This window comes from Chelonia mydas, chromosome 2 (assembly GCF_015237465.2).
Source record: "Chelonia mydas isolate rCheMyd1 chromosome 2, rCheMyd1.pri.v2, whole genome shotgun sequence".
NCBI classification, from domain to species: domain Eukaryota; kingdom Metazoa; phylum Chordata; order Testudines; family Cheloniidae; genus Chelonia; species Chelonia mydas.
This window is the reverse complement of record NC_057850.1, coordinates 203562042-203582843: the sequence shown is the minus strand read 5'-3', so window position 1 is coordinate 203582843 and position 20802 is coordinate 203562042. Positions and strand designations below refer to the sequence as shown.

Genomic DNA, 20802 nt, shown 5'->3' with positions numbered 1-20802 from the left:
GAAAGGGGCTAATGATACCAGTATAAAGTACTAACAATATAACTGCATCCACATTAGGATTGTAGTGAATAACCATTTTGGTTAATCCCCACACCACTAACATACATTGTTATACAGGTAAAACTTTAAAGTGTAGACCAGGACTCAGCCTGCCTAGAAACATCACTGCATAAGTTACACTCTTAACATTTAAGGGTTTCTTTGTTTTGTACTATACCAATGGTTTCCATTTCACAATAGATAGCCAGAGCACTGCTCATATTAACAATAGTTTGAGTGCCACCTTTTAATGCTGTACCAAAAGTACAGATGGAAAGTTGGGTATTGAATGGCTCAGGGCAGTCACGATGGAATACAGATCCTTCTGTCTCCAGGTAACAGTCAGATCAAACACAGGGTGGTGGTAATAGGACTGAAGTTATTATCGAACAGCTATTTGAATTATATGGAATGAGCTAAATCCATGTAAACAGAAGTTATCCTTATTGGCAGGCTTAGGAAGGAAGAAAGGGAATGGATGCTGAACTACTCTTTCACCCATGAACATGGTCTCTCCAAGCCAGGTAGTACCCACTATGTTGTTCTGATACAGGGATAGTCAGACCTCAGTGGTTAACACAGTAACATAGACTACAGTTGGTTAACATAGTAAAAGTCTCCTGATTGATTAATAACAGATCGGTTAATAATTAAATCAGTGTTTTAATATCACGTGCTGCAAAGAGCTGCAGGAGGCATATTAAAGCGCCACCTGCAGCTCGTGAGCCTGTCAGAGTATCACTGTTCTAAATGGTAAGAGAATGTAGGTTTCCAGGGGTCTTAATCTGGTACATTTCTTGAGCACCAGATTAAGTTAAAAATTATAAACCAGAAGAAAAGAAATGAAAGGTGCTTTGCAGAAAAAGTGGTTATTGAAAGTTCAATGACCAGAAGAGCTACAGTGGTTGACAATAGAATTTGTGATCCCAAGAGAAGATTTTTCAAATGATGCCAGTTTTTTGTTATAGGAAGGAATTTAAACCTTGTGAATAAACAGAGTCAGTGCAAGTAATGCTAGGGGACCAAGCTGCTGTACTAAAGAGAAAACTGAACAATTGTTTGGAGACACAGAGGCCATGCACTGCCAGCCAGAGAGGAACAATGACTAATGCCTGGTGCTCTGTGTATCTCAGATCAGCATTTGTCTTTGTTTTGTTCTAGCCTCTTTTGCTTTCATTTACTTTTGTCCACTTTATAATGGGTTTACTGAGCACGCATGAGAGAACCATCAGTGGTCTAATATCAGTCAAGTCTAGGAGAAACGCAATCTGGATTCTATTTCTAGCTCTGCATGAGCTTGGCCAAGTCACTTAGCCTCTGCCTCATAGGGCAGGTCTACACGTGCAGCAGTATGTGGATACAGACACATGGGTATAAATAGCAGCATAGACCACAAGACACTGCTTAGATGAGTAGAGTAGACAGACATACCAGAACATTAGGGAACGTACTACACGGGCTCTCTACAAGCCCAAGCAGTACCTTCCATGTTTACACTGCTAAAAATATCCCACTGCCTTTCCCCGCTGCAGTGAAAGACTCCAGCAGCAGGGAAAGGCTCTAGCTCAGTGGTGGGCAACCTGTGGCCCGCGGGCTGCACGCAGCCCATCAGCGTAATCTGATTGTGGGCCGTGAGACATTTTGCTGATGTTGGCCATCCGCAGGCATGGGCCCCCACAGCTTCCAGTGGCCAGGGTTCGCTGTTCCCGGCCAATGGGAGCTGCTGGAAGCAGCGGCCAGCACGTCCCTGCGGTCCACCGCTTCCTGCCACTCCCATTGGCCGGGAATGGCAAACTGCGGCCACTGGGATCTGCGGGGGGCCATGCCATCGTCAGCAAAATGTCTCACGGCCAAGAATCAGATTACCCTGATGGGCCGCACGTTGCCCACCACTGTTCTAGGTGCTCCTCACCACCTTCTCCCACCAGAGTCTTTCACTGCTGTGTGCAGCTACACATTGCAGTGTGGACTGAGCCTGCTTTTCACGGCTGTGCATAGCTAAATGTATGCTATACTATGCCACAAGCATAGACCAGGCCTTCGTTTCCTCATAGGGATAACCACCTCTATCCCGGGGTGGCTGACAGAGTTGTAGCATTTCCAGTGTAGGCCTGCCCTATCAGCACAGTTGCACCAATGCAGCTGTGCCACTCTAGCACATCTGATGAAGACTCTCTATGCTGACAGGAGAGCACTCTCCCACTGGCATAATTACTCCACCTGCGCGACAGGCAGAAGCTACATCAGCGGGAGAGCATCTCCCACTGACATAGCGCTGGTGTGGACAGCTCTTAGGTCGCTATAATTATGTCACTCGGGATGTGTGTGTCTTTTTCACATGCCTGAGTGATGTAAGTTAGATCGACTTAAGTGGTAGCGTAGACCTGCCCTTAGCCAGTTAATGTCTGCAAAGTGTTTTGAGATCTTGGAAGGGAGGTGCAACTGCAGTGAAAAATATTAGTTACTTTCTGTTGAGATTCTTTTTAAATTGCCATGCTGTGGTGGCTGCATTTTCCCTATGTCTACTAATTAATAGAAATTAACTATCATGTACACATTTATAAGGCTGATCTGTTTGTACAGGAATCCAAATGTGCTATGGGCCAAATTCTGTCATGACTTGAACCCTGTGAACATCCGCTGAAACCAAAGGGGTTATACAAGGTATATGTCAAGGCAAAAATATATATATATATGAATGACCCAAGGTACCTAATATTAAAATGCTCCATTGGAACAGTTATTTATAAAAGTTTAATTTTAGAGAAAGTTGCTTATTAGCACTGAAATTATATCCTAAAACCTGCTGGACTCCCCACCCCAATCCTGAAATGCTCAGTGGTTTGAGCATTGGCCTGCTAAACCCAGGGTTGTGAGTTCAATCCTTGAGGGGGCCATTTAGGGATCTGGGGCAAAAATTGGGGATTGGTCCTGCTTTGAGCAGGGGGTTGGACTAGATGATCTCCTGAGGTCCCTTCCAACTCTGATATTCTATGATTCTAGTATGGGATTTTCAGAAGTGCTTAGAGTTAGCTTAACTCGGCTTAATTCTGATTTCAACAGGAGTAAACACTGAGCATTTCTGTAAATCTCACCTATGCTGTATCTAGTCCAACTTTATGGTTGTAAGAATCGCTTTGCTGGGTCAGAGCAATGGTCCATCTAGCCCAGTATCCTGTCTTCTGAGAGGGGCTACTGCTTTGGAGAGAATGAACAGAATAGGACAATTATTGAGTGATCCATCCTGTCATCCAATCCCCAGCTTCTGGCAGTCAGAGGTGTGGGGGGCACACAGGGTCATATGCCCCCCAGATTTCTCTGGCCACCTCTCGCTGAGATGCCCAGCAGTGAGGCAGCAGCAACTCCCCCCTAGCGGCAGCATTTACTGTGTGTCCATGTAGCGAGAAGAGGGAGGAAGCATCAGGGCAACTGGCTGAGCTCTTTCCCCTCCAACCCCTGCTCTGCCACATGGGGCTGCTTCTCCTTCCCTGCTGCTGGAGTCCCAGCACTTCCTGCTGCCTGATTTACAGACTGTCTGCTGAGATCAGTACAGTCCCTAGGCAGAGGTGTGGCCAGGCGGCTCTGCACCATGTGCACTGCCAGCACCCGCAGGCGCCGCCCCCGCAGCTCCCTTTGGCCCCAGTTCCTGGCCAATGGAGCTGCGGAACTGGCGCTGGGGGCGCGGGTAGCACACTGAGCTTCCCTGATTGTGCCTATGGGCTGGATATGCCGGCCACTTCTGGGGAGCTGCGCAGAGCCTGGGCAGGCAGGGAGCCTGCCATAGCCCCGCTGCGCCACCGACCAGCTTTTTAATGGCCCAGTCAGCGGTGCTGATCAGAGCTGCCAGGATCCCTTTTCCACTGCGCATTTTGGTTGAAAACCAGACACCTGGCAACCCTGGTTATGTGAAGGGGTAAATAACACTTCCCTATTCATTTTCTCCACACTGTTTATGATTTTATAGACTTCTATCATACCCTTCCCCCCCCGCAGTGGTCTCTTTTCTAAGCATGAGCAGCCCAGCCTTTGTAATTTCACCTCATACGGAAGCTGCTCCACACCCCTAATCGTTTGGTTGCTCTGACCTGTCCCTTTTCCAATTTTAATACACCTTTTCAGAGATTGGGCAAGCGGAACTGCGTGCAGCATTTAAGGTGCAAGCATCCCAGGGATTTATATAGTGGCATTATGATTGTTTCTGGTTTATTATCTAACCCTTTCCTACTGGTTCCTAACACAGTTTGCTTTTTTCCCTGCTGCTGTACACTGAACAGATGTTTTCAGAGAACTATCCACAATGATGCCAAGATCTCTTTCTTGAGTGGTAGAAGCAGGCCGTCCCTAGAGGGGTGTGGGGCCCAGAGCGGAAGGAGGCTGAGGAGGCTCCAGGGGCAACGACGATGGGTGCTCTCCCTCCTAGCGCTCCGGGGCTGGGGAGGCTCCAGGGACGACGACGATGTGTGCTCTCCCTCCTGGCGCTCCGGGGCTGGGGAGGCTCCAGGGACAACGACGATGCGTGCTCTCCCTCCTGGCGCTCCGGGGCTGGGGAGGCTCCAGGGACGACGACGATGCGTGCTCTCCCTCCTGGCACTCCGGGGCTAGGGAGGCTCCAGGGACAACGACGATGAGTGCTCTCCCTCCTGGCGCTCTGGGGCTGGAGAGACTGCAGCGGCGCTGCTGTGCGCTTTCCCTCCAGGTGCGCTCTCCCTCAGGTGGAAGGGGCAGGGCTGGGAGCTAGCCTTCCCCAGCAAGCGGTTCACATGCCGGGCAATCATGCTGGCCCATGGGGACCCCCCAAAGCATGGGGCCCAGAGCGGTTGCCCCAATTTGCCATACCCGACGGTCAGCTCTGGGTAACACCTAAGTTAATCCTAACTATATATACAAAATGATGGGGTCTATGTTTTCCAACATGCATTAACTTTGCACTTATCAGCACTGAATTTCATGTCATTTTGTTGCTTGTCACCCAGTTTTGTGGGATCCTTTTGTAACTGTTCACAGTCAGTGTTGGACTTCACTATTTTGAGTAATTTAGTATTATCTGCAAACTTTGCCACCTCACCGTTTACCGCCTTTTCCAGGTCATTTACGACTATGCTGAACAGGACAAGTCCCTGTACAGATCCTTGGGGGACCCTCCTATCACCTCTTTCCATTGTGAAAACTGACCATTTATTCCTATCCTTTGTTTCCTATCTTTTAACCAGTTACTGATCCATGACAGGATCCCTCATCCCATGATTGCTTACTTTAAGAGCCTTTGGTGTGGGATCCTGTTAAAGGCTTTCTGAAAGTCCAAGTACACTATATCCAATGGATCACTCTTACCCACATGCTTGTTGACACCCTCAGAGAATTGTAATAGATTGGTGAGGCATGATTTCCCTTTACAAAAGCCATGTCGACTCTTCCAACATATCGTATTCATCTACGTGTCTAATCATTCCGTTCTTTGCTATAGTTTCAACCAATTTGCCTGGCACTGAGGTTAGGTTTACTCACCCGTAATTGCCAGGATTGCCTCTGGAGCCTTTTTAAAAAAATATCAGAGTTACATTAGCTATTGTCCATCATCTGATACAAAGACTAATTTAAGCAACAGGTTACATGCCAGTTAGTAGTTCTGCAATTTCAAATTTGGATTCCTTCAGAACGGTAGGGTGAATACCATCTGGTCCTGGTGACTTATTGTTTAATTTAACATGTTGTTCCAAAGCCTCCTCTTGACACCTCAGTCTGGGATAGTTCCTCAAATCTGTCACCTAAAAAGAATGGCTCAGGAGTGGGGACATCCTCTGCTGCATAGACCAGTGCGAAGAATTCATTTATCTTCTCTGCAACAGGCTTGTCTTCCTTGATTGCTCCTTTAACACCTTGATCATCCAATAGCTCCACTGTTTGGTTGGCAGGCTTCCTGCTTCTGATGTATTTAAAAATTTTGCAGTTAGTTTTTGTGTCTTTTGCTAGTTGCTTTTCAAGTTCTTTTTTGGTCTGCTTAATTATACTTTTACACTTGACTTGCCTGAGTTTATGCTCCTTTCTATTTTCCTTAGTAGAATTTGACTTCTGACTTCTTTTCACTTCTAATCACCTCTTTTGCACTGTGGTTTAGCCATGGTGGCAATTTTTTTTTGATCATCTTGTTTTGATTTGGGTCATGCATTTAGTTTGAGCCTCTTTTATGGCATTTTTAAATAGTTTCCATGCAGCTTGCAGGCATTTCACTCTTGTGACTGTTCCTTTTAACTTCTGTTTAACTAACCTCCTCATTTTTCTGTAGTTCCCCTTTTTGAAGTTAAATGCTTCTGTGGTAGGTTTCTTTGGTATTTTCATCTCTATACAGAGGTTTAAATTTAATTTTGCTCACTATTACCAAGCCATTCAGCTCTATTCACATCTTGCACCAGATCCTTTGTTCCACTTAGGACTAAATCAAGAACTGCCTCTGCCTTTGGTTCCAGGACTAGCTGCTCCAAGAAGCAGTCATTAATGGTGTCTAGACATTCTCTCTGCATGCCATTCTGAGGTGACAAGTACTCAGTCCATATGGGGACAATGGAAATACCCCATTTCTGAGCACCTGCAAGTTCCTATTGACTTCAAATATTTTGGATTCTCAACTCTTCTGAAATGAATGCCTTTAGTCCCTTGTACCTATTGATTTAGGACTATAAAACAGAAGTGATCATTTTTGATGTAACTCATTTAAACTCCCTTATTGGTATATAGAGACGTCCTTTGCCGTTATTGTCCACTATTGATACAGAACAGTTTGTCACACAACAATTTTACTTCCAAGGGTCAAATGAGTGTCGACCAGCTCAGAGAGATCCAAATGACAACAAGGAACTGCAATGCTCTTCTGAGAAAGTCCATTCCCACTGCACACAAGATTGTTACTTTGATTAAACAGTGTCAGTTCAGCATCATGTCTCTAACACAACAGACAAAGGATTTTGTTACTTTGGTCCAACTCTGCTGAGATGCTGACTCCATATAGGGAGTAACACAGCAGAAAGAAGCTAATGTATACAGACCATTTCTATCATAAGTGAGTATGCACTTTCCATCATAAAAACAGAAAACTAAACCCACAGGGAAACGTACAAAAAAACTGAACAGATATTTCCATCAGTCTATTTACATGAGAATCCAAGACAAATACAATAAACTGAGATCAATGGACCACAGAATAGCCTCTTACTGTGGCATTTTCCCCCCTTCAATCCCTTACCATCACACAGGTACAGTTTTAGGTTTAATGAAATAAACAAGGCATGTGATTCGACCACTAGATGTCACTGATGTCTGAGGTTTTAACAGCCACAAGGAAAGGCATATTAGTAGGAATGAGAATTAGAGCCAAAGTGGGTGAAGTAATATCTTTTATTAGAGCAACTTCTATTAGTTGGTGGAGGGAACAAGTTTAAGTGTCACAGAGAGGAAGAGCTGTCCCCTTCACCAACAAAAGTTGTCCCCTCCACCAACAGAAGTTGCTCCAATAAAAGATATTATCTCACCCACCTTGAGTCTCTCAATTCTTGGGATCAAGATGGCTACAACACTGCAGACAAGTTAATTATTGGAAGAGTTGTTCTAGCCAGAAGCACCCACTTTGATTTAACCAAGAGGAGCTTTTAGTTCTGAAAGAACCTTAGCACAATCTCCATGGGCTCAGTCAACAGACAGCTTTCCTTAGCAAAACTGATGCATCTGGTCCTCAGAAGGGCTCACCATGGAGGTCCCTACGGGAGTCCTGCCCTAACCTCTTTGAAATCAGCTGATAAAAGCACTGTAAACTAGTTATTCTTAATAATAAAATGCAACATACAGCCCAGTCTCTCGAGTTTTGCTGGGAAGAAGTAGCCAATATCTGGTTTTGCCATATTAATTTAGCTCAGTTTCCTTTGAAGTCTTAACGTTTAGAAAACCAGAGCTTGATTCTGCTCTCATTCACAGTTTTGCAAATCAGGAGTTGCTCCGCTGAAGTCACTCAGATTACACTGATTTAAGTTAGAGCAGAATCCAGCCCTCTCTTTAAAATGTCAAGCCAGGTAGTCATTCCTGTACCTATATGCTGCCACTGTTAAGCCAGCTTCTGCTTCCTTTCACACTCGTATACATCTGGAATAACTGCAGTGAAGTCAATGGAGTTGTTCTGGATTTACACAGTATCAGTAAGAGCAGGCTCACCCATCCTCTCCCACTGTTTCATTCAGGAGCTGTCATTTCTTCCTCTTACTCTGCCCCATCTCATACTTACAAAGTCTTGTGTTGCTCCATGTGACTTATGGACATTTTAATAAGATGTGTATATTATTTCCCTGCCCCCATTCTGCCTCTTCCAAACTTCCCCCTATTCTCAGCCCCCACTCCCTACCAGCTGCTGCTGCCGCCCCCTGTTCTCTCCCCCATGGTGGTTCCACGCTGGCCTCCTACAAGCAGGGGAGGCAGAAAGAGAGGGAAAGAAACAGGCTGCCAAAAGGCAGGTACCACAATAGCCATGGGACTAACGGCAATCGTTGCCTACAGCCTAGGTGGATGCTCAAGGACCCAGCTAGGCTGGCAGCCGTCTTGAAAGGGCTGCCATGTGCACAAATGTCATGATTTGTACAACAGATGGCAGTCCTACCTGCTCTCATTCTTGAGCCCCATCATGAACAGACACTTTCCTCTACTTAAGGGATAGAGCACACAGACTATTCCCAAGCCCCTGCTATATGAATTCTGACCACAAACCTGCAGCACTTTTGGCAGATCTTCCTCTCATTTCTATGTTGGCTTTTTGTACGCAGTCAAGTGTGTAGGTAGACTGTCGTACAAAGAGGTAGCACGTTCTATCATCTTTGGGATTACAGATAAGACCTGTAGACAGAACGCAGCGAGTTGACTTTCTACCTGAATCCTTATCACCGTTGTTGGTTCATTGAAGACAGAAGCATCCACTCACCTGATAGACAGCAAGAAGGACCACATTCTGAAAGTAGCCACAGTCTGGCCTACAAGCCCTGTCTGCATGATAGAACTTCACCATTGCTGACAACTGGTGTCAATAACAGGTAAAGCTGTTAGTGCTGAATACAATTCAGTTGCAAACGTTGACATAGGCAAGCTGTGTTCAGAAATTATGTTCAGTTTTGTATTGTAGACAGGGCCTACTTTTGAATGAAATCATTTGCACATATAGAGTTTTTGCCTCTATACCCTACCTGCATTCATCTTCCTGATTTGTGCATGCAGATGGTCACTGACTTTCTCTTGAAGAGCCACATTCATTGCAGCTGGCACAGAGATGCACATTACACCTTCCAGCACAAGTCTCCTTACATGGTAGGGAGGGCAGGTCTTTGATGAAAGTTTTCCAACTGAAGGAGATAACTACTGTACCAATTATACTAGCAAGAATTCTCTGGAATGCTGAAAAATGTCAAATGGTATATCTGATAGAATTGCACTGTGGTTTCACTGCTACTGTTGTTAAGGGGACGTTTCACCTCTGCAGATATATGTTCCAATCCTTAAACTACAAGTGAAAGTATTTGGGGATTCCAGTTTATTGCAATCCCCAGTGAAAGTTTGCCCATAACACAGTTTAATCCCTAAACAATCGACATTCCTTGTTGGAGACAAGCCAGGACTAGAATCAGTTTCAATTTGATAACACTTTATTGGCATACCAAGCAAACACAAGTGGTGTCAAAGTGTAAAAAGGGAGATTGATCCTTCAGGCATCTGTAAGAGGTAGGTATAATTTGCCCACAGCTGGGCTTCAGAGTGTGTTTGGGGTTTGAGCCCCTGTGTCTATTTCTGAATCAGAAAAAAAAAAATTAAAGAAAAAAACCTATTACTTTTCCCAGTAAGTTCCCCTCCAGTGCAGCATTTTTCCATACAGTTCATTTTCTAGTAATTTGTCCCGGCTGGTGATAACTGTCTCAAGGGACATTTCATCACTTTAAATGGGTGAATTCCTTCAGCATCAGTTTTTTTTCCTTCCCTACCCCGTTTCCCTTGGGAGGCAATTCCACACTCCAGTAGAGTTCACTGTCAGGAAGTCTACTTTTGCATGCTCTTAGTTTCATTTCATTATGCCTAATTACTGTTTACAGAGAGGTTGTGTCTACACTATGCTTTTTTTCAAAATCGTAAAAAACACCATCGGCTGCTCTACACTAGCTCTCTCACCATTACTAACACAATGGACCTGTAATGGTAATAATACAATGGTGGGTGAATTTTAAGAGAAAGAGTGTTGTCAAAGCTGATATAGTTATAGACATAACTTACCCCATGTTAAGTGTTCCCTCTCCCTCCTTTGGCCACAAATATATAGGCTGTAACAACTATCTGTTACTACAGTCCCCTTTGTTATAATTTAGCAATAGTGAGCTCTGCTAATCTTGCCTCATAAATAACTCTCTGCAGTCCCTCTCATTTTGGGGGGTGTATTTCTCTGTAATCCCACCAGTTACTCTTCACATTCCCAGTAAAGAGATGCAGGAGGAGTGCAAGATTTTGAGTGGACCCTTAAAGCCATGTAGGATTAGGACTTTGCATTGGAATTTTTTTCTGCTATCAGCACATTGTAAGCTTGAATTGGATTTACCATCTGTTATCATCCTAAAACCTCTTTTCTTTCCTGCATCCAGAAATTATTGCAGACTAGATACCAATGGGCTCTATCACCCTTTTACAGGAAAGCCCATTGTAGGACACTGGAGAGCTAGGGGGATTGGGAGCAGGTCCAGCTATAAAGTCCATCTCACAAACTGGAGACCCTTTTTGAGAAAGAAGTTTAGTTGGTTATTTTCAGGCCAGCACAATTAAATCCCTTCAGAAAGGCTATTTCACAGGCTGCTTATTCAGACAAGGCTTACAGACAAAATGAATAAACAAAGGTATATACATTTGCCCCAGTCCTATAGGAAATGCACAGGAATTTTCACCTAGCAGTAGCTTTCCTAAGAGCCTGATCTCTTTATATGAACTTCTGAAAATTTGATGCAGCTGTCCTGCCTCCCACCCTTGAACTCCTAAGGAAACTTCTCTGGGTCCTAATTTCCCACACTGTATGCAGATGTTACCTCTTCTCACTGGAGAAGCTGGGACATGGGGCTTAATCACTGCTGGGCTCCCTTGTGGGTTCTGAAAGGGTCAGAAACGTGTATCAAAATGAAGAAATCTCTGCAAGCTTATCATGAAGATTCCTCCCCTATCACTGTCAGGAATGGGGGTTTCTGTCCTTCTCTGGCCCCGGAGCTAGACCCCAGAGATCACCCGAGATCTGCATTGAGCCTAAGCAATCCTCGGCGCAGATTCAGTGTCTCTGCAGCAGCTTATGATCCTTCTCCTCGGCAGAGTGGTTCTAATGCCAGAGACTCCCAGCTGCAGTTGCTTGCAGAATGAACTCAAATGGGGAGCAACTCTGTGGAATGGAGCTGTGAAAAGTAACACTGGCCTTGCTATATTACCTTTATACCCTGATCTCTGCAAGGCTATAGAGACAACAATGCAGGTGAAATGCGAAGGTCCAAAGCATCTGCTTTTATAGTTCTTTTGCATGGACTCCTGGATCCAGAAAGCACCTTCTCTGTGGGGACAGGAGGAAATGGAGGTGCACAGGAGGACATGATCTGTCTATGGAGGGAAACACTTCTTTCCTTCCTTGAAGATTGGTACCATATTTGCATTTGTCCAGTCTCCAAGTACCTTCTCAATTCCCCAGGATTTCCAGCATGTGCATTAGCTAGTTCCCTTAATCCTTTGGAATCTACTATTATTGCATGCATTTCTACAGGGCTCATCACAGTCTCTAGGCTCCCACTGTACTGTAAGGCGGATGTCCTATGGAAACTGGTTCATTTCCAGTCCTAAGGAGTGATCGCTGGAAGAAATATGCTATCCTGGGGAGGCAAGAGGGTCTGTAGCTGGTGGGAAGCAGGGCCAAGTCTGAATTCTTCAGAGGAGTGGTTGTGAAACTGCTCCCTGAGAATCTCCCTACTCCTCTAACCTGTGCAGTTACACGACTCTGCTGCCCTTGCAGCTGTTTTCCAAACAGTCCTTCAGGCCAAAGAACAGCAAGGAAAGACAGGGTGTCATGGTGAGGAGTGGTTGAGAGTTGGGATCACTGGGGGGAAGTATGTCAAATCTGGGAAGTGGGCCTAGTGGCTGTGCAAGAGAAAATAAAAACTAATGTTCAAACACTGGTTTTCTCATTACGCTACTGTATACTGAGCTGAGAAGTGTTTTATGATCTCTGATACTAGGAATCCCACCAGCTGGTATAGCAAATGATGCCTCTTAATAGCAAGATACCTATCACAAGCTGTTCAGAAATACCAACCGTTTCCAGCTTTTTTTCAATTCATTTCCTTCCTGTTACTTTCTTCCATTAAGTGATTGTGCAAGCCCCTAATCTCAGCATGGTAGCTGGTTCTGGAAATAGTGCATAAATCCCAGGGCTACCTCTAATGGAACACGTGACTGAATATGGCTTGATCAGAGTAACAAGGTGGGATCTAGTCCCTGCCCAGAATTAACTGGAGATAAATCACTACCATATTTGTCTTGTTGTTCCTTATTGTAAAGTGGGGAGAATATTTGAACTAATAACTTCCCTACACACAGAGTTATACTAGTTTAATCTGAAGTTTGATTTTAAACCAGTTTTGTTAAACTGGTACAAGTGGTTGTGTGGACATTCTTGTTTAAACCAGCCTTATTTTGGTTTATCTTAACTCTATTAAATTGAGTTTAAACCTCAACCAAAATAATCCAGTCAAACAGAAATAGGAGTGTCCACACAATGGGTTGCCCTTGTTTAACTAAGGTCTTGTCTACTTACCCTTCTTGTAGTGCTTTAAGTATGTTGGTTTGAAACTGATATAGGTAAGCAGTATAACCTCTAATGTGGGGCAGTTATACCAGTATAAAGATGTTTTTACAGTTATAGTTTATTACTGTAAATTTAAGGGAATAAACTATATTAGACTAAGACAGCTTTATAGTATACCAGTATAATTGTGTCCACAGTAGGAGCTGTACTGAAATAGTAAAATCAGTACAAAAACTGTATTTAGACCAGGCCTAAAATCACCACAAGTCTGTGCATAGACAAGGCTTTACCTACCTCAGGCCTTGTCTACACTAAAAACGTTCTGCTATCATAGTTATCCTGTTAAACCCTCCGAGGGTAGATGCAGTTATTCTGGCATATAAGCGTATCTGCCAGCATATCTCATGCCATTTCCCTAAAACAATGGTTTTCAACCACGGGTATGCGTACCCCTGGCATACACAGAGGTCTTCCAGGAATACATCAGCTCATCTACTATTTGCTTAGTTTTACAACAGGCTACATAAAAAGTACCAGTGAAGTCTGTGCAAACAAATTTCATACGATTTGTTTATACTGCTCTATATACTTACTATACACTGAAAAGTAAGTACAATGTTTATATTTCAATTTGTTTATTTTATAATTATATGGTAAAAATGAGAAAGTAAGCAATTTTTCAGTAAAGGTGTGTTGTGACTAACTTCTGTATTTTTATGTCTGATTTTGTAAGCAAGTAGTTTTTAAGTGAGCTGAAACTTGGGGGTACACAAGACACATCAGACTCACGAAAGGGGTACAGTAGTCTGGAAAGGTTGAGAGCCCCTGTCCTAAAAGACAAACTATGCCAGCAAAAAGCACTTCTATGCTAGCATAAGTGGATCTATACTAGTGCTTGAATCATGATCAGTGGAACTGGAATCAGAGCAACTGTGTTCCCTGGTGGGAGTTGATGGGACAGCAAGAAAACAGGGAAGAAAGGGAGTTAGGCTAGAAGCAATGCAGTCCAACAGACAGAGCACACATAGGATTTAAAGTTCACTTGTTCAACTTAGCGAAGCTGAACGCAGGTTCTTTGCAAATGAAACAAAGCTAATATCAACATAGCTCTGGTGGTAAAATATTCACCCATAACCAACGTAGTTATGCTGTTATCAATTTTAAATGTAGCTCAGGCCATAGAGAGGCATTGTGAGGATTAAATACTTCAAGTTTGTAAAGCACTTTGTACATGTAAATGCCATATAAATGCTAAGTATTTATTGTTCTTAATAGCAGCCAGATTATGCCCAGCTGCTCCAAGGGTATGTAATGGCAGAGGAATGTACGGCATAATGCCCCACAACACCTAGTACAGTAACTGTGTACTATTACATTATCCAGACCACTGCAGGGACTGCTCCTTTTATGTGATCTGTGAAGTACAACACTCTCCAAAGGGAGCTAGGAACAGTGAGCAGGACCTGAAGAGCTGACCAGACATATTGGGAGAGAGTTTGTGTGATGGGGCTACTCAGCTCAGGCAAGCACCTCACAGCAGGTGTGCCTGCTCTCAGCTTTTGCAGCGCTTCCTACTGGCAGTCTCTCTTTTTCAGGCGGAATTTCAGTGACTCAGCCCTCTAGCCAAGTCACACACAGTCCATGTCTGAAACACAAACAGACCCCTTCCGGGGTGCCACAGCAAACGGGGCCTATCCCAATATCCTGGCTGGTCTTTGACAGCCCTCCCTAGACTAGTTCTCAAATAGTCCCTACTCTGGAATTGAGCAGGACTTCCTCTCTGGAGACTAATCAGTCCAACAGGGCCTATTCCAGTACGCTTTTTTGATGTCTTTGTCTGCAGCCCTCCCTGGGCTCAGTCCTTTATTAGGGCACTCAGCCCTTTCTAGGGTGACCAGATGCTAAACACAAAATATTGGAACCACTGCAGGGGGAGTGCCTTTTCAATTGTTACACTCACCCAGCATGTTTGGTGGCGGGAAATAAATCTTGCCAGCGAAGAAAGAAGTACCCGCCGCCGAAATGCTGCCGAAGCCGTCAGCGACTGAAGTACCTGCCGCCGAAGTGCTGCCGAAGACCCAAACGTGCCGGGTGAGTGTAACAATTGAAAAAGCGCTCCCCCTGCCTGTCACCGCCGCCTAAGAAAAAAAAAAAGACACACGCGAAACAAAATATCGGGACCAATGGCATCCTGACCGTACTTCGGTAGGGACGCGGGACAAACTGCTCAATATCGGGACATCTGGTCACCCTAGCCCCTTCACCTGTGTCTGGCTGGGGGAACCCAGGCCTGCTCTCTACACCAGATTCCAACACAGGGACCCTATAAATAGCAGCAACCTGCTGCTTCCCTTTAGCAAACTTGGTCCTGCTGCTGTTCCCTGGGCCACTTCCCTGTGCCCCAGCACATTCAGCTTCACCCTTACTTTTGGCTAAGTCTTGCTTGAGTCCCAGCAGCCAGCCAGGAGCACCTTTCTTGCTCCCCTGAACCCTGCTGGCAAGTGCTCTGTCCAGTCCTGCAGCCAGCCAGAAGCACCTTCCAAACTCCTCTGGCTCCAGCCAGCAAGCAACTGAATCTACTCTATCCAGCAGCAACTTTTATAGAGGAGCCTGCTGGGCTCTGCTGGGCAGCTCCCTGCAACCCCTCTCTAGTTAGCTGCTTCCCATGCAGCCTCTCTAGGAAGCTTGGAGGACTCATCTCTTCCGCTTTTTTCCTGGGACAGGGTGTGGTAGGACTGTGAGGCCTCCAGCAGGGGGGCTTCAGGTCCAAAACACCCTGTCACAGTTGACTACACCCCATGAAGCAGGGCATCAGAAGGTAAGCTCTCCCGGTGCACCAGGGGTTCTTCTGAGGCAGAATTTCTCCAAGAGCTTTCTTGCACTGTGAATCCAGGCCACTCCTGTAGCTGGGCTGTGATGACAAGGCACGACGGAAGCCTATGTTATCATTATTTCTGCTTCTGAGGCTGTTTGGAATACATCGTGGTACCCTGTGAACTAGCAAGTCCTGCTAATCAGATAAGAGTGAATGGATTTGAATGAAAATAGATTTCTGAGGCTCAAAACAGGCTCCCATGAGAGTGTAGTTAATCTCATAAATGCAGTATGTGTTCAGTGCAATTTAATGACCAGAAGTATGAGCATAAAATATTCCATTTGGGAACAATAAACGCATGTAGTAGGCATGAAGGCACAGAGCCCAGATTTCATTAATGTAGTTTTATATTTTGAAAAAGAATATTAAAAAACACTTGAAAATGCAAGATAAATGCAACAGTTGCTTCTACAAGTTTTAACCTTGTATTGCTTGGCCATTTTGACATATAAATTATTGCTTACTAGCTCTCATAAATACACAACACAATAATATGTACAAGCATGAAATATGAAAAAGAAAATATTGGCAACAGTGATATTTTTGGTAAATCAGACCATTTCATACATACCAGTTCTCATAATGGTGGATAACTACTAGCTGTAGTCCCTGAGAAGTTAGGTAAATACCTTGATTTGGGGTTTTCTACTGTTTTATTGTTAATGCAGGCTGACAGTATTATGGCACTCCAGTTAAAGAGACTATAACAGGCAAGTGTTCTTACCTCAGTTCACTGACTTCATCCCAGTTTTCTTAATAGTGTAATAAGAATACAATAAATAGACTATGCAAATAAATATTAATCTGCTAAAAAGTTTAGTATTTACAACTTTCTTTGTATTTTTTCCCCAGCAGAACTATTTTAATCTGGTTTTGGCAACATGTAATCCTTTTTTGCCGCTGGCATCTAAGCGCAGCTTGTTAACTATCTAGAATTGGGCTGAAATCCGAAGCACACATCACAGAAGTATCTAGATGTGACATGCCAAAATCCCAAATCAAAGATCTGTAGAGTGACCCCGCTCTTCCCTTGTTTTGTCTAAAAACTGCTCTGAGCTACTAACAAACACACACAGAGAGTTTAATCTGGCATGTGGTTGGGGTAGACTGAGATTTAAGATTTTCGGTAACTATTCTAAAATGGCATTAACAGTGCTACCATTTTGAGGGATAGTGATTAAAGACCACAGTATTGCCAGATCTAGAAACTGGGGGATGGATGCTCCACCCGGTCTCCTCCATTCCATAGTATTCCTTTTTAGTCGTCCTCGCAACCATCTTTCCCTCAGATGCTTGCCAGTCTCCACTTCAAAATGAGGACCCTGCCGGCCTTTTTTTGCTGCATGTTCAGGGCAGTTGCCTTCCTATTAATACTGTGGCTACAAGGTGAATATTCTCTGCATGGAGTGGATGCACTAAACATACTTTGCCTTTCACAGCTGAAGATGTATCCAGATAATAAAGACCTCTATGTAAACTGCTGCAGTTTGTAGGACTGACTTCATACAAAATTACGTAGCATGACAATGTTTGAAATTTGGCATTTAGATGACAGAATTTTTAGTCGGACTGCAAACCTGAGTGTGGAGAGCAGGGTCATTCCCTCCCCTTACCGCGCTCCTCCCCCCCACGCTGTTGCTTCACGAGCAGAGAGGTGTAAACTACTACTACCAAGGCTATTGTAGGGTAAAAGTTGCAGAGAATTGAGAGCCAGGTGCATTTCTAAAACCCTTATTCATATTGAGTAGTACTCTACTATGCACCTGTCCTGCTGATTTCAACAGAACTACTCACTATGAACCAGGGTACTGGATCAGGTCTACAGTGAGGTGGTATTACAGTTGTGCCTCAATGAAAAGATCTCAACAAGGGGGAACTTAAGAATCAGTGAATGTTTTAGTTAATGAACCCAGGGAGGGGATTCAGTGAAAATTTATGAACTGCAACAAAACAAAAAACAAGCATTATTTGTGATTTGTGTTTTTATACTGCAAAAATGAGTCCACTAAATCTAGTGTCCTGACTTGAACAGTTTTGGTCTGTTTGCACAGAAGAGTTATTTACAATATGTGCAAGCACATCTACAGAAAAACATAGGAAATTTTTACTCCATGGCCAGCAAGAGTTTATTTTTCTTCTTTTTACTGGGTAAAAAGATTTCTTTAAAAAAAAGAAAAATCATATTGTATTTGATAATACCAAAGTACAAACAAATACATTTCTGAAACATCTGTTTCCTTTACATTATAACTGTACAATGTTTCACAGATGGGGAAACCTGAATGCATCTGACAGAATTGCCCCAAAACTACTTGTTAAAGCTGCTTTTCTGTCCCTTTAAACCACAGATCACAATATGATGAAGAGCATGCTACTTCAGCCATTCTGGTGGACCCAAATGTCAACAAAAGAGCATTTTCTTGGAAGTCTTTCTTGTGTGATAAACACACAATACAGACAGGCAGACACACAGTACACCTTCACTGCCACTGCAAAGAGGATTTTGCTATAAGGCTCTCTACAATAAATGGTATTTACTGTGAAGCACATTACATCATCTATAGTATATACTAGATTATTTCTGGACCATTCCTTAGCCCTAAAAAACAACATTATGATGAGAGGGTACTGTAGACATGAATACATTGCGAATGTGACTTAAAACATAGTAATGCCAATGAATATTATCTTGATTTGTCTAAATGAAAATTGGGGCAGGGGTGGAGGAAGAGAAGTGTTAGAAGGATATAATGTTGAAAGCCTATTCAGGTTTCATACATATGGAGAATGAGAACCTGTAATACATAAATTATGCTCATTTTTTCTTTCAAAACGTAAAGCATATGCTCAGCATGTTAGATTTTACTGTCCGTAACAGGATATTTCCTGTTGTCGTTTTATTCAGTAGCAGGATGACCTTCCGGAAGGTGTATAGGAGACTACAGTCCAAGCAGTAAAGCACTGAGCTCCCTTTTTAATAACCAATAGCATACTAACTGCAGAAGTTAGTGACAAACTAGGATAACTGGAATGGGAGCATGTAATAGAGGTTTTTTAACCTGTACCTTTTAGATAGAGGAAGAACTGCTCTAATTGAGTTGCAGGATAGCCCTCTTGGTCCCTCAAAAGGGGAAATGCTGTGTTTGTCTCCATAAACTGTGTCAAGATTAGATTTATCTTTTTACTGTCTGCTCTGAAGCAAATTCTTAAGAGAAAGTGAAATTAGGAGCGTTTCAGATATCAGCTTCTGTTGACTTACGACCTCCAGTCAGGACACACAATTGCATTAAGATGCAACACTGTCTTATACAAGTTATTTTTTATATTCCCATTCTGAGGTGTTTGCTGTTCTCTCAAATAAGACACTCCCCCGCAGTCGGGCAGCAACATGGATTGCACAGTATTTTTTTCCCCCAACAATCAATACTTCGGCAGCCTCATGTTAGTGAGGTCCATACTGTATGGTGAATTGTGAACCCCCATGTCACATAGTGTTGCTTGCTGGAATGTTTTGTTATGGTGACATGATGCTTCCTTTCCCTCTAATACTGGCGGAGTCTGGATTGAAAGTTACACTGGACCACCAATATGGTCACATAAACCAAGCTTCTTAGCTTAAACAATGCTGCTCTTCTCCTTCCTTTTCCGATGATAAATGGAAATGGCACTATCCTGGCCCTGGAATGCTGTGAACAGCTCCTTTTCTTGCTTTGCTTGATTTTCCTCTATCATGTGACTACTGATAAAACTCAGTAAACTGTTCTCATATAGGGAAGCAACATGCTTGGCATAAACATTCACTTAATTAAAAGTGCTGCAGTTACAAGGTTACATGAAGCTGCGGGCGCTCACACTCGAGGCTCTATCCGGTGAGAAAGCTCAAACAGCGTTTGCTGGTCATCAATGACATGCAGGTGATAGACATGTGGCTTCAGCTCTTGATTCTCCTTTGGAGGAACTTCATTGCCTAAAGTTTATAGGGAGAAAAGGAAATGAATCCGAGATGAGTTTTCTGACCGATCCATACTTTTTCCAAATCTGAGCCAAACATGCCATTAAAAATGGCAAGTGAAGTGTGTTGGTCCAAAACATCTGCAGAGGACCAGATGCTCAGGTGGGAAGATCCTTATCCTCAAAGGGGAATGGAGGGGAAGAAAGTTCTAAGCCATGGAGACACAATGCTCTGAAACTGCAGCTTTGCCCCCTTGTCTGCCTGCTTTCTTGACATGCTTCTGACACCCGAGAGACAGGGAGCGGGAGGCATAAAGCTGGATTTCCTCATGTTGGGAATATGCTCAGCAGTCCCTCTGAGGCTGATTTAAGTGCTACTTTTTAGTGCTACTCTGTAGTCTGTCAACAAGAACAAACTTTGAGCAGGGGCTGAGGATCTAGCATTGAGTGTTTAAATAGCTGTAGAACAAATGTACAACAGCAAGTGGACCCCTGAATCATTTCCTTTAGATCAGGTGAAATGTGACAATGCAGAATAGACAGAGGACAACTCTTGAAAGATTTTTTTTTTTTTTGGTCAAGTCTCTAGTTTTGATCAGTTATGCTTTTGATTTCGGCTAAGGTGGTAGAAACAAGGGAAATGCTGTTATTTCACATGAGTTCCCACAGCAGCATGGCTTTAACCATGCATCAGAAGAAAACTGAAGGGTGGATTGAAGAGAAAACTGAGATGTTATCTGCCACAAACTCTAGTCGATGTTCTTAAAGCAATGTTAACAAAATTACCATTAAAAAAAAATCAAACAAAAAAAAATCCTGGAACCAACAAGCTTAACATCACTGCTCTCTTAGCTGCTTTTGTTTCATCCATCCCCATCCATACTTTATCCATTTAGAATGTAAATTCTTTGGGGCACTAGTATTGTCCTTATATTTCTCTATAAAGTGCCCAGCACAAATTTAGCACTATGTAAATAGTCACATGACACTGTGAGTTCAGACAGTTCTGTATGCCACTATTAAAGACATTACTGTGCAGCACCTGTCCACACACTTCACAAGCACCTGGGTGATTTGTAAAACACTGCAGCAGAAATGAACA

At 43.5% G+C, this 20802-nt stretch overlaps 1 protein-coding gene across 6 annotated transcripts in view; it reads right to left on the bottom strand.

Moving 5' to 3' along the window:
- Window positions 1–19160: 19160 nt before the first annotated feature.
- The window catches only part of RAPGEF5 (Rap guanine nucleotide exchange factor 5), a 216142-nt gene continuing 214500 nt past the window's right edge, over window positions 19161–20802 (bottom strand). For all 6 annotated transcript variants that reach the window (XM_043541063.1, XM_037890563.2, XM_043541062.1 and 3 more), the window contains one exon: window positions 19161–19716. In XM_043541063.1, the coding sequence (XP_043396998.1) occupies window positions 19598–19716 (119 nt within the window). In that variant the 3' untranslated portion in view covers window positions 19161–19597. The remainder of the gene's footprint in view (window positions 19717–20802) is intronic.